Source organism: Rousettus aegyptiacus, unplaced genomic scaffold (genome assembly GCF_014176215.1).
Source record: "Rousettus aegyptiacus isolate mRouAeg1 unplaced genomic scaffold, mRouAeg1.p scaffold_m13_p_11, whole genome shotgun sequence".
In the NCBI taxonomy this organism is placed as follows: domain Eukaryota; kingdom Metazoa; phylum Chordata; class Mammalia; order Chiroptera; family Pteropodidae; genus Rousettus; species Rousettus aegyptiacus.
Window position 1 is genome coordinate 47,874,156 of NW_023416286.1, and position 14,880 is coordinate 47,889,035.

The window sequence follows — 14,880 nt, forward strand, 5'->3', positions numbered from 1 at the left end:
TCAAAAAAAAGAACCACTTTTGGAAAACACAGATGTAACAAACTGAATTATAAATTTAGTAAATTATAATACTGAATTTATTCACCATCTCAAAAAATTCTCCAAGAATCAGCAGATTTTCTGACTTAGCCCCACCTCCTGAGCACCACAGCGATGAGGTGCATTCTTATTGGTGGGTATGAACGGGTGTCAGGGAGACAGCAGTGGGTCTGTGGATTTGTCCCTGTCTGTACTGACCCATTTTAATTTACTGATCAGTGTGGTTGTATAGTAGAGGTTACATGTCAAAATTAGAAGGCCCATGAGAGACTGTCTATCTCCAGTCCGATTCTCATTTTACTGATTCTCACTACGGCTCAGAGCAGGCAGCCAGACAACAAATGTCTGCAGAGCACTTAATCTGTAACACCCTTCTCCATCAGCACCCATGTAAGGTGCTGTGCAGGCACGTGCTGGGGTGTGAGGAGGAAAAGGACATGGCTTCTGGACTCAAGGAGCTCACGGATAACGGGAGGTGGAAACATAACATTTTAATACAGCACGTAGCCATAATGGTACGAAAGCACCATGGAGCCATGGGGACAAGGTGTCTACCTGACCCAGACAGAAGCTGCTAGGGCAGCTGAAGGAAAGGCTTCTTGAAAGGTGAGTCTAGAATGACACTCAGGAACAGCCTGTCCTAACCTCTGATAGCTATGATTAAATGTGATGTGGTTCAGTTTCTGAGCACCTGTTTTCCAAGAAGAGAGAAATCTACCTTTGAGAAATTGTCCCTATGTATGTGTGAATTTATACATTTAATAAAGGTCTGCAGTGATGCGATTTACATACTTGATGTCACTATTCAAATTATATGGGAATCACATGTTAGTTTAATCAACAATGAAAACTGTTCTAATTAGATGAGAGGTGTTCAATGCCTACTTATCAATGGCAACAAAGAGTGGAGATTAGTGTCTTGAGTATTAAACTAGACTCATAAGCTCTGAGAATTAGAAAAAAAAAATTGCCTGACTTGAAATTATGCCACATATCTGGAATATTTAAAGTATTTTTCCAAGTTTTCTTAAAATGTCCTATATCATGAGGCAGCAAGAACTTCCAATAAAAAGATCTTCAAGGAAGGAATAAGAAACACATAGATTTAATATGCTAGGATACAAAAAAAGTGAAGTTAACAGTTAGAAAACCTCAACACCCCAGCTTAATCCCTTTCCATGTGTGTGACCTTGGGAAAGTTGCTTGGCATCCCTGGGCATCAAATCTTTAGGACAGATGAAGAGGACCTGTCCTAAGGGTGTCTAAGATTGTTTGCATTTTTAAAAGGCTGTGATTATCTAGAGTGGCCTCTAACTGATCGTAGAAGTGAGGAGGAAAAATTACCCACATAAGACTCTGGCAACTGAGAAGAAGCTGCATCTAATACTGACAGCGAGTTGTGTTCAGGATGGACCACAACCCCCCCCTCCCGCCCCCGCCCCGCAACGGGGGAGTCGAGGAAACACTGAGCACAAAGGCAGAACCTACTCAACAACCCCCTTGGCAAACATCCCAGGTACAAGGGGCTGACCCAGGATCCTTCCAGTAGGTGTCCATGGTTGGGTTGAAAAAGACTGGGAAACCAGATCGGCACACCCCTCTCATTTGATCCCGGACCCGCATGCAGTCAGAGACGTACCTCTGGACACCCTCGACTAAGGCCACCTCATCAGGTGAGGACGATATGTACACACAGGATTTCCCTGAATCTGGTGACTTTCTGGGCCCATCCACATCATCGTCATCTTTCACCTGGATGGTGTGGCACAGACAGATGGCCCGGAAAAACAGTTCTTCTCGCTCCTATAAAAATGCAGTACAAAAACCTTCACATCCATGGCATATAAACTTATAGTAGAAGGAAAATAAACAGAAGACAGCAAACAATAAAGCAGGACACGCAACTTTTAAGGGTCAGGAAGTATTAGATTTGCCTTTGGTATGACTGTGGCTTTTGTTCATTCTTGAGCACCTCTACAGTAATTACAATTAAGACCAATTGGATTATGAAAACTGAAAGGAAATGAATGTTTAGTGAGATGAGGCGATGAGTTCAAGGTCACAAGAGAGTGGTGGGGCAAACCTCAGAGCAGCCAAGACAGTGTTGCCAGGCCTCTGGGAGCCTGGATCCCCTCAGGATTCCAGAAAGCTTTCCCAGGGGTCCTGGGATGACACCATGGCTGAGGGGGGCCAAGAAAGGCTGGACTTGTATCAGTGCCAGTTCTAGCGGCACTGATACAAGTCCAGGAGGGAGTTCTAGCGGGTGGCGGGAGGGTACAATGCCCGTGGAACACCTCATGCTCCTCCCCTCTGAGGCTGAGGTGAAATGGCAGTTTCTTTATCAAAATCACCTGAAGTACACATAACAGAGGGCATGAGGCACTTGGTTATAAAAAGCTGTCATGACACAGCCTACTAAGTCAGGCTATCCTTGGTACTCTAGGTGACCGCACACAAGGCTCTGCAGTCACCAAGTTTTCCGGAATGGTCTCCTGGATGACCACTGATGAGGGTCACAGCCCACTCTTGAGATGTTGAGATCTGGAGCCACAGCACTAGGTGTGTATGTATGTGTGTGTGTGCATCTACATGTGGGCAAGTCAATCTGTGTGCATGCATGTGAGGATGTGTGTGCATGGGGTGTATCATGTGAATGTGTGGGGCATGTATCTGTGTATGTGCATGCCTGTGTGCACACATGTGCATGCAGGCTTACACGTGTGTGAATGTGAGTATGTACGTGTGCGAGCACATGCATATATGGTAAGCAGGTCACTTTGCTCACAGCCCACTGTTCACCTCGCTTGTCCACATTTTTAAAGTTGTTCCTAACACAATGTGACCAGCCAGATTCACCAGAAGGAAATGGTGGCATCTCCCCATTCTTCTCACTCAAGTCGCTAGAAGGCTTTACATCTTTTCTGGATCCCAGAACAAGAGGTGGCACTAGGCTATCTTGTGAACTGGGACACTCAGACAATGGGGCAGTGTTGGCCCCCGAAGGGAAAACACCTGCTGGGAGAGCCACCGCCTACCCTCCCGCTGACGCCTGGGGAAGAGTCGATCATGTCGATGCCGGAAGAGCCGGGGAGGACCTGCCCGTTGCAGACCACGTGGGGCACGTAGACGTGGCCCTCAATGCAGCACTCCTTGAACTCCATGTTGTTCTCCGTGAGGGTGCCGGTCTTGTCCGTGAAGATGTACTCCACCTGCAGACACAAGGCTTGGCTGGGTGGTGCTGGCCCGGAATTTGCTCGGCCTTCTCGTAGAGGGAGAGGTAGCAATTTGCTGCCTCAAACCCCAGGGCAGCCATGTTTCCTATCACTGTTTTCCATATGAAAGGGACTTCAACAGGTTTTATGCCAAACATACTCCTTTCATCAGGCTGAACGATGAGCATGGCGGACCATCCATCCTCCCCAACAGAGCCTGGCTCAGGAGATGGAGGGAGGCTTTTGTCTCACCAGAAGAAAGGTGGTTTGACTTTCCTCTGGATGTGAAGCTCAGAGAATATAGCCTCGTAGTCACCTTCCTGTGGGTGGAAACACTGGGCGGAGCCAGCCTTCCATTTGTTGGAAAGAAAAGTGATCGACCTGAATCTCGTGTTACAAAAATAATCAAGGATGTATATAGGATAAACTTTTCTACAAGGTCTGGAAGGTCAAAAATCACAACATCATTCAAGGTTTAGAAGATACAATTCAAACAAATAAAAGAACAAAACAAATTTCAGACCGTAAAATTGCTAAAACTATGCTAGTTTTAATCCCTAAATTTAAATAAACTCAGGTTACGTATTCCTTATGGATAACCGATGGAAGATGGGGAATTCTGGAACCCGTGTAACATGGCAAGGGGAGCGCATGCGCTTTCGGCTGTCAGAGCCCCCTCAGGACCGAGGGGCGAGGGTGTTGGGGACCCAGTGTGTTGAGCCCAGGCTCAGCGCCACCAACAGACATCTCCAGGACACAGGAAGGAGGTAGAGATTAAAATGATAATATAGTATTAAGGTGTAGGAAGCAGAAAACCCATAATAAAACCAGCTATGTGTTTTTTAGTGTCTTTTCACTTAGACCTCCTAGCACAATGTTCTCTTTTGTCATAAATTCCACAGCAGAAGATGACTTCCATGAGTGCTTGGTTCTAACAAGTAAATTACAAGTACAAAGGAGTGCCTTATGAATTTTTTGTTAAACAACCTGTCATCTAAACGCTTAACTGACACTCTGCTGAGCCTCTCCACATGACCTGGCAAATCAGTAACATGAATAAAGTACGAATTCGTGATTACTCCCTGCCACAGCCAGTTATGTTGTCTGAAGTGAATGAAACCTGACTTTTTTCAAAGTGAGTCTCTGCAATAATAATGAATATTTCACAATGTCTCCTCCTCTAAAACAAACCTTTCCACAAATCTCTGGAGCTCCTGTGTTATAGCCATTCCTAGACTTAGTCTGAATCAGAAGAATTTGATGCACTGAATACTGCTCTCATTTTTTTGTTGTTACAGAAAAATTTATTTCCTTCATGAATTTCTCAGGAATACACAAAATATACCATGTATTATTGCAAAGAATATAAAATTCATGGAGGTAAAATTATTCTGGTACTGAACAACCAAATTATGATTTGCGTATTGCTGACTGAGACAGTACTCCACCACGAGACGTGTGGTATGTCCTAGAGGAATACATGAAAGTCGGATCCGTCAACAAGCAAAATATTATCTTTTAGTAACAAATATTCTTGACCCCAGAGGATGAAAGCAGTATGTATCTATCAGAGTCTAACCATCTATTTACAGACTGCTGTTTTGGGGCCACGAGAGAACAGATTTCAGCTACTAGTTTGAAATATCTCTGTCTGCAAAAATACATCTCAAAATTTCTTCCCATTAAAAAAAATAATAATAAATTGGTGTTTACCAAATGCCCTTTCCTGCAACATAAAGGCTGGGGAAGGTTTAGATTGGGGTGGCAAGAACACTCCCACTAAAGGCCAGAGGATTGAGGCAAGGTCAGGGGACAGGCCTCTCCCTAGCTCTCTTTTCCAAGGGATAGGCTGAGTATGGGGTCAGGTAGACCAGGGTGAGCCCAGGCTTTGCCCCTCATCCAGGTGATCCTGGATGGCAACACCTCCCACATATGGCAGTTCCATTAGACACTGGGGTGGGTGCCTCAACCCCATTATCTCATTCAATCCCCACTACACTCTGGCAAAGCAGGCACTTATTATTATGCCCATTTTACAGACTGAGCTTGAGATGCAGAGAGCTCTGGCCACCTGCCCCAAGCCATGCAGCTGTGGAGCAGGATTTCAATATAGATATTTTGAACTCTGCAATATAGTAGACTAAGACTATGGAATTCCCTGAGGTCTCACTTTGCTCATCTTTAAAAGGAGGATAACTAGCTCACTGTGAGAACTGGGAAGTAAATCAGGCACCAAAGCCAAGTGCAATGCCTATGAAATACGTGCTCAGTAAACGTTAACTCACTTTTACCTTTTCACCCCAACTCACAGCATTAAAACCCAGAACGAGTACCACTTCAGCCACAGAGGAGCTTATATCAACCACAGTTAATGTAATTAACTTTGTATAACTTGTAAACACAAGAACACTACCATCATACAAACAAAGCTAAAAAATAAAAAAAAGACTTTGCTGTTCTTGCTCACCAGTTAAAGGTTACATCTTTCTGCATCAATTAAAATGGAAAAGTTGTCATTTCACCATCCTGATGATTTGCCTGCATGATATGAATCATTTAGAACCTAGATACTTAGGAACATAAAATGGAGGGAATCAATCGTCAACAGATAACGGAAGACAATTCAGGAGACACTGACCTGTCCTAACTCTTCGTTTAAGTCCGAGGTGTTAACCAGAGGCCCTTCCCCCATTTCCTCATCAAACATTTCTTCATCCCAGGTGATGAAATACGAGCCAAGGAACTTCTGCATCTCCACCGTGACGTACATGGACACGGGAATGATGTAGTTAAACAAAACCATGAAGGCCAGGAAGTCTGTGAACGCCCTGAGAAACTGAGAGGACACTGTGATTGCCCGCGCCCGCACACCAACGTCACCACCATTTAAAACTTAGGCATAAATTACTCAAGTGCAATTTTGAAATACAATTATTTCAAATCCAAAGATAAGGCTTATTTGGGGATGGCAGCAGCCATCAGGTTACTTGCCTGTCACCTGATTTTAGTGTCATGACAGGCCTCAGGCCAGGAGCAGACCTGCACACCTGTGCTGTGGTGGGGTGAAGAGTAAGTCACCTGTTAGACAGTCACACTGTCAGGGACAGGAGGTCTCCTTGACTGAGAGCCAGTAGGAAACTTTATATTTCAAGACTGACACATGACAAATGACAAACGGATTTGGTAATAACCTAAAGATGCAAAAAAATATCATTCTGGTACAAATGACTTTTCTGTATAGTTTTGTCCTTATCTCCTAGCCATTTAGTTTTATGGGAGGCACAACTGAACACAGGAAAGGAGTGTGACTGTCATCTGGATTGGCACAAACCCCATTCTGGATTCAGTGAACTCTAGTCCAGATTTGCACTCAGCTCAGGTCTGCATTAAGTAGACACTGGTCCAGATTTGCACACAGCCCCACTCTGTACAGAGTAGACACTGGTCTGGATTTGCACATGGCTCACATCTGGACTCCAGACCCAGCTGGAAAACTGTACTTTGTTTTGTTTTGTTTTGTTTTGTTTTTCATGCCTATAGCACCTGATCTTCCTAGGTGGTCTCCCATCCAAGTACTAACCAGCTAACCAGGCCTGGCCCTGCTTAGCTTCTGAGATCAGACTGGATTGGGCTTGTTCAGGGTGGCACGGCCATAGACAAAATTGTACTGTTTTAAGTAGGGGAGTTTCAATCAAACTATGTTAACAACACACTGGTTGGGGAAAAATACTTTAGATAAACATGGGCAACTGAACAGGGAGATCCCCCTAAGGAAAAATGAAAGCAATTCTTACCCTAATTTCCATATAATTGAGATTCCTTTTTTCCATATACTTACCATTTATCTCGCAATCATTAATGAGCACTGAGCATCCTCTAAATGTGGGACACTGCACTGGGTTCCAGAAACACCAAAAGCATTTAAGGTGTACCCTTATGAATTTACTATGGGAACGAATATCTTTCCAGACTTGTATATTCGAATACCCCCAAAAAGGCAAGAGCAACCAGTGTCTACAGCTAGAGAGGCAAATACTACCTCCAATATCAATGCATGCATCTACTACAAAGATTTAACCCATCACAACTTCATTATGTTCCCATACCACATTTGTACAACGACAGCCTACAGGGCATTCAATCGCTAGAAAAGAAATCACTTTCCATACCAGGTTCCTCTGTCTTTCTGATTCAGTTTTCTGATTATACCATGGCTCATCTCGGAATGGTTCACTCTGCCATACATATTTCAGGACAGTATTTATCAGTGCTTTACTGATTAGAATGCAGAGGTACACAATAAGGAATACATTCATTGACCTAAAACACAAGACAATGATGGTTACTTAATTTTTGCTCCCCGAAGAATCTAGAACTGTGCATCATGTGGCAAGATGAAGAAGCAGACTAGAAATAGCCCAGCAACAACTTTTAAAGAATTCTCTCCCAATTAATTGACACAGTATAAATAAAAGTACAAGCTTATCTCTATCCAAGTCTACTCCATGGTCACTGGTGTGTGATTCTAGAAGCCACAAAGGAAAGAGCTAAGTAAAGAGAAAGTTTCGTAAACAGGAGAGAGAATTCTGTATAACCGCATTACTGACAAGAGTTTCTGCACTGGCTAGGAGTCTATCATTTAAGGAACATCCAGAAATCAATTTCTTCTGGCATTAAGCATCAACCAAGGAGTTTCAAACTTAGGAAGGAGGGAGGGAAGTGAACACTAAGGAAGATGCCCTCTGTGTAAGAATAGTGCTGAATCCTTAGCCAATGTCTTAGCAGATCTTGTGAAGAAGGCGTGACTTTCCAATATCTATTCATGAAACCTATTTATCAAAGTAGACATCTGGAAACAAAGCATTCCTGCTTATGAAGAGCCAAAGCTCCATCTCCACATTTGATGCAGCCATAGATGGGCAGGGACCCAGGATCACATTTTAAGATCGACTTATAAGGAGTAGGCAGAACATACCCTAACAGTCTACTCCCCAAATTTCTAAGTAGCATAGAGCTCTTTATTAAATAACTCATACCTGCTCAGTGGCTTATTTCAAGTCAAGGATAAACTTAAACAAGAGACAAAGATGAGAAAATTCTGGACCACATTTTCTTACAAATTCAACTCTCTCCTTAGCGTATTATTATAAGGATTTTACTATTTAATAAAAAGAAGACTGTTCTCTCTGCTAATGCTTTCCTCAGTAAAATGTGGTATTCAACACCCCAAAGCTAAACGTGACCCTATTATGACTTTTACGTAAAATGGTGGGAGGAGCTGTTTGGCATCTGCAAATGACTTCTAACTAGGACGCTGGGGTGTCCACAGAAGGGAGCCTACAAAAGTGGGCTGGAGGAATATGGCCACTTACGTCCCCACAAAGTAAGACAGTCGATCTAAATAATCAGCTCTACTATCTATCTACATACCACGAAGGAACTATTAATAAGGCCAAGAGGAAAATGTTTTCATATCTACAGTGGTTTGTAATAGTTTTAAGTCACAGGTTTTTACACACTTCAACCAATGAGGAACTGAACCTTACTTTTCTACAGCAGATCGTTTCTGGGATTTTGATTGATAATTTAATGCCATCTTGGTTTCCATGCCCGTGTAAATAGCAACACCTATAAAGCAAAAAACCAACTGTCAGAACAATAACAAAATTGTATCTTGCTTTTACATAGTATGTTACACAGCTATGGTGAAAATTTTGGATAAAATGAATCATATTTTTTATATTACTAGGCAAGCTAGCTGTTCATAGACTCATACAACAGGATTCTTTAGGCTAAAGAAATACTTTTTTTTCCCTGTAGAGGGAACAATCTGTACTTTTCTTAAAGTTTAGATTTTAATAAATTGGGTTTTCTGATACTAGGAGACACATATATTTTTAAGTTGTCTCATCTTAATTAAAACATAAAAAATAACCCACTCCAAAATGGGAGATACTAGTAAAAAATGCAGCCACTAAAAGAAATTTGCTACAAAATATACTGTATGAATTCTTTCATGGATTAACTTTATGTCTCTGAGTCAAAATTATAGGCATTTAATATGCAAGCAATATTCTCAGGTGCCATTACTTTCTGGATTGTGGTTATATATCAATATTGGTTTTCTTAGTGAGGCAGAATTATCACTGCCATGAAGCCCACAGTACCTCAAAGCACAAAAGAGGCTTTCATGGTACCTCTATGGATTTTAACTACTTAATGTACCTTTAATTTTAGAGGCTGTTATTAATAATTCACTAATTAAAACACTTACCGAATATTTTCTCGGTGTTCTTTAGCGTGGCTCCTCTAAGAAGCAAGTTTTCCGATCCTAATGGCCTGCAAAGATAAGAATGACCAGAAACAAGGCAATAGAGAAATCAGAGGGAGGCCTGCTACAAGGTGGAAATCAATTCATTTGCCTAACGGGATTCGTTTTATGAGGAAATCGTCTAAATGTAGATTTGCTTATATTTAGATTAGAAAATGTAGCCTAGGTCCATGTAAAAGTGTGGAGCCTTTGCCTGTGGGAGGATAAGAACCTGCCCTGCTGCAAGAAATCTGCAGAGTTCTAGCTTTGCGAGCATCTGCTACTCGGTGCAGCACCTGTTAGGAACACAGGCTTCCAGCCCCACCCCAGACATGCTGAGCCAGATCTGAAGGGTTCAACATTCCATCAGCGGCCACTCATGAGGGCGGTGGGCTGACAAGTGGGGTCCCTGCACCAGTGCCATCAGCAGCACCTGGAAACTTATCCGAAGTGTCACCTTGCCAGACTGAACCAGAAACCCACTCCTAACAAGGCTCAAGTTTGAGGACTGCTGGACTGGTGGAACCCCAAATGTTCTGGAAAATTGAAAGGGTTGGTGTCTATGACTTATGTGGATTTGGCTGTTTCTATCACATCCTCGGGGAGTCTCAGTACATCTCACATACTATAGTCGTACTTTAAAAATGACGGCTGGGACACTCCGTGTACATTTATAAACACTGGCTGTCAAGTCCACAAAGACCCTCTGAATACAGGTGGCCTGTATTTCTGGAACAATTCATGCATTGCTACTTTAGAGGGGAACAGGCAACAGACAAAAAGTTTTTAAATTATTCATGTAAGAACAACCATTGCCCTAAGCACTCAACACTCAATAGAGAGCAAAAGACAAAATCTCTGCCTTTAAGGGATTCATGTTCTAGCAGTTTCCTTTGTTTATGGAGTAATAATTTGTTCTCATTTCCCAAGAGTAAAAGAGAAATAAGAAGCAGAATTCAACTTTAAAAATTTTGCTATTGTTGGCATTCTAATGATTTTCTTTGGAAGGGAAAAAGAAAGAGTTGAAAATATTTACTAAAGTTTGCTTTTTTCTTTGTCAGAGTACTTAATTTCCTTTTATAATGGGATGTTGAAAACCTACTGAAGACTACAAACTTAAGCTTTGTTCAGTGTATTTAGCTGATACAGCTCAGGACTGCACCCAGCTAAAGATGAGAAAGAGGAGGGGCTGCTCAGAACAGAGAGTTGCCTGGGACACACCTGACCTGACGAGTCTGCCCGGGGCTGTCCAACGGTCTCGCCACTCATCCCTCAGCCTGACAGCCATGAGCTCCCGGGGCCGCACGATTGCTGTCTGGTTGTGTTATAAGTACTGTCAGCCTTTGTGAGCAGCACTCCTACCATAATTCATGTCGAATGTGTTTATGAAAACAAATGGCCCCTTTAAAAAAAAGTGGCTCTGGGAAGTCTAAAAATAATTTACTTAAAAAAGTACTTTGCTTCTATTTTGGACAGGAAGACAAAGAAATATCACCCTGAATGGATTAAGAACTTGGATATAAAATTCATAACTGTCCACACTATGAATTTATAAACATCTTTAAATACCCAAATATTAAACAGCTGAATAGTATAAATATTCAAAAAGCAAAACTAGAATTTCTATCAAAATATAAGCTATATTAATAATTATCTTCCCAAGCTGTTCAACATTAAACTTTGTCTAAATATAAACATGAAGAGCCTTTAATGTTTACTTTTTCACATTCATCCCATCAGCATTATGAATAAATCTAAATCTATTTACTCGTTCAAACACTAATTCTCATAAGACACACTAATAAAGGTTATTTCTCCAAAGTAACTAGGAATTACTTGCAGACTAATATGTATTTAGGAAAGACCATGGCAATGCCTCCACAAATTCTGAAGAGCACCTACAGCTGATGGATAATGATAACAAAATCATGTCAAGAAGTCCACGAATTATTTCCTGAAAACAAATCATTTCAGGAGCCTTATAAGGAGATAAGCCCTAGAGACTTATATTTCAGTAACTATTTTGCAGCAATTTCCCATTAAGTTTATTTCTACTTCTGGGAAACTGTGTTTTTATTATTTTGTTTTGTCGTTTGTTTATTTTTAACAAACAAAGTAATATCAGGATATTGGCAATTTGGAAACTGATTAAATTGGAAGAAAAAAATTCCTGACAGCAGGTTTACAAAAAAAGTCAACTTCAAAACCTACTTAAAGTCAATTTCCTATAGATCTTGAATACTTTGGTAGCAAAGAACTACTGGGATCTTGAAACAATGTGCAGATAAAACATCCGGAGGTCGGGGAAGCGGGTGCAGCACAGATCCAGGGAGCTGTGGGCCAGATCACAGAAGATCATACTTGTCTTGACCACTTGCTGGTTTTGGGGCACTGCTACCTCTGGGCCTCAGAGTTAGATATCTGATGGGATACGATGAAAATATTCCTGTCAACACTGCCTGAGTGTGACCAAACTGACTGCTATAATGATGAGGGTGAGCACATCTGCCTGTGACCTACACCGGTCACAGCCAATGCCTGGGCGGCAGGTTCCTACGTCTCCAGCTGGATGTGAGCCTATGACAGGTCCTTGTGAGGCAGATCCCCTTAAGTATGGATGAAATCTAGAGCTGAAAATGTGTCCCAGTAATGATTATGAGTAGATTCATACATTCCAACAAAATGGATTCCAAATCTGAAATCTTTCAACTTCATAGTTGAAGACAGACTAGTCTATAAATTATGAAAGGGTATTTCTAATGGGGTAACTACACCGTCTACTTTGCCTTGGAACTGTTAGATGGGCTCCTGACATTTCTCCACTGTGAGAAGACCCGCAGCAACATCTTGTGAGAGAACATTTTCCACAAGCATCATTAGTTTGTTAACATGTACAATTGTATACATCAGAGAAACCAAAAAAATGCTATAACCTGGACCTCTGGTCAAGTTGAATTCTACTTTCAAAACTCAATAGAACAGCAACAATGAAAAACCTCTTATCAGTAAAAAAAAATTCACTTTTAATTTAGTAATTAAGAGATGAAAATGGTCAAAAGTGTCTGAAAGAAGCACATCACCTCACCTCACCACGGGGTCATTCTGATCATTGTAAACATTTATGCGGCCCACAAACCTGGCAACAGAAAAGTCAGGTTATTGACATGACAGCAACACGAGTGGAAGAGGCAGACAGGAAGTGCCCTGTCCTCCACACCCACCTTCCTGTTTCTAAGGAAGAGGAAGATGTGCGCTCACAACCTGGGCTTCTTTATTCAAGAGCATGTCGGTATGTGGCTAAGCCACTCTACCTTCCTTCCTCTTTTTTCCTTTACTTTCTGTTCTTAGTAACCCATGACTTAAATGCTTTTCCTTAAAATCACTTCCTCAAAATATAGAAAATTATTTTTTCTTCAATAAATTTAGGTCCATTAAGCCACTTCAAGAGTTTGAATAGATAGCTACAGAATAAATGTTGCTGGATTGTGAAAATGTATAAGTAACATCTTTTGGACTGTCTTAACTTTTAAGCAGGTATTTACAATCTCTTCCAAAAACAACCATGCAGGTAGATTATTTGGGGTGGACAGCAAGAACAATGTTTAGGGGATAAAGAGAAAGTCCTGAAGAACACAGATCTGGCTTACTTGTAGAGGTCGGGCTGGGGCTGCTCACACTCAATGGTAGCATGGAGGCCATCTATATCTTCTTCAGTATGAAATCCTTTTGTGTCTTGAACTGCATAATGCGTCTACAGATTGACAAGAAATGTGAATTCACAACAAAATAAGCAACACAAACTTAGCAGCTACTGCCTCCAATTCTAAGGCAGCACTGACATCTAATGTTTTGTGCATATAAATAAGCCTGGTTACAAAACCTGGTTAGCATAGAGGGAAGCTGTATAATAGTCTGCAAATGTTAAAAAGTTATAGAATTATAGGTTACTACTGTCACTTCTATAGCTATTAGGTGCCAGAAAGTTCTTCCATTCTTATCCAGCATCCTCAATTTAAAACTAATAGCAATGCTGAGAATTCTTCTTCAGAACGGGATACTTTGATTTATCTGTCATGATGGTAACTATCAACTAGGAAACAAATTTAGGAGCTAAAATATTCCTTTTTGTTTATACAATGCCCTATTGTTTATAGAAAGCTGGCATCGGCATCACGAACTGCCCTTGACACTGGTCGGGGAGTGTAAGCTTTCTGCATAGCTGCTCACTTGGCCTCAACCCGCAGGCTCCTCAAACCCGAGTGTTCATCAGGATCCCATCCGGGGCTTGTAGGGCACTGACTCCTGGATCCCACCTGGGACCATATTAGAAATGCAATTCTCAGGCCCCACTCCAGAGTTTCTGATGCTGTGAGTCTGGGGTGGAGGCCTGAGAACTGCATTTCTAATATGATCCCAGGTGATGCCTAGGCTACTGGTCTGGGACCCCATTCGGAGAACACTGGCCCAGATAACATCAGTAACCATGAACAGCTCAGCTTGCCTTGGGAGATAAGAGGAAAGAAACACTTGTGCATGAGGGCCTAGTGAAGAGAACACATCTCTAAGTCTTCTCTTATCTTTCCTGTTGGACAAGTTAAGTGTGTAATAAATCAAAACAAATAAGAGATATAATCACAGTAGCAGCAGCATTTATAACATTTTGGGGGCATTGATTGTGTAGTGAGCACTTTGGGAAATGTTCTAATTATACCCTCACAAGAGTTCCTGGAAGAGGAAAGGTTTGCCCACATCTTACAGATGCGAAATGTCTGCTCACAGTCACATGAGCAATGGATGTGGCTAGTGCAAGAGTCTCACTCTCCCACTCTCCTTCTAAGGAAAGGATCCAGATCAATCTAGCCACCAAGCCAAACCAAATACACAGTAATGACTTCAGAGGGGACACATTTAAGGTGCTGAGCACAACACAAAAAAGGGTGAAGTGGAACATGAATTCTAATATCTGTCAGTTATGGACTAAGGAGACTGCCATAAAATTTCACCGTGAAAAAAGTGACCCACCTGGAGGCCTCCAGCATCTGTTCACTAGCGATGCTGGGATGCATTTGAGCAGCGACACCCCTCCCATAGGTCAGGGTGCAGAGGGCAGCCCACTGCCAACAATGAGAGTGTGTGTGGCTTTATTTATTTTGATTTATTACATACTTTATTTGAGAGAAAGATAAGAGGAGATTGAGAGATGTTTACTGTCAGGAAAGATAGGAACATAACCTCCCCACACTCCAGAGACCAGTAGCAGGTTACAATGAACACCTGACAACCAACCCAGGGATTTCCATTCCCAGAATTACTGTTGCT

General features: G+C 41.8%; 1 protein-coding gene across 6 annotated transcripts in view; it reads right to left on the reverse strand.

The window, feature by feature from the left end:
• Positions 1-14,880, reverse strand: part of ATP11A (ATPase phospholipid transporting 11A) — a 139,015-nt gene that overhangs the window by 38,389 nt on the left and 85,746 nt on the right. For all 6 annotated transcript variants that reach the window (XM_016151906.2, XM_016151910.2, XM_016151908.2 and 3 more), the window contains exons 7-14: positions 13,209-13,312; positions 12,647-12,697; positions 9,526-9,590; positions 8,798-8,879; positions 7,421-7,571; positions 5,890-6,087; positions 3,075-3,248; positions 1,679-1,842 (exon numbers count right to left, since the gene is read on the reverse strand). In XM_016151906.2, coding sequence (XP_016007392.2) covers positions 1,679-1,842; positions 3,075-3,248; positions 5,890-6,087; positions 7,421-7,571; positions 8,798-8,879; positions 9,526-9,590; positions 12,647-12,697; positions 13,209-13,312 — 989 coding nt within the window. The remainder of the gene's footprint in view (positions 1-1,678; positions 1,843-3,074; positions 3,249-5,889; positions 6,088-7,420; positions 7,572-8,797; positions 8,880-9,525; positions 9,591-12,646; positions 12,698-13,208; positions 13,313-14,880) is intronic.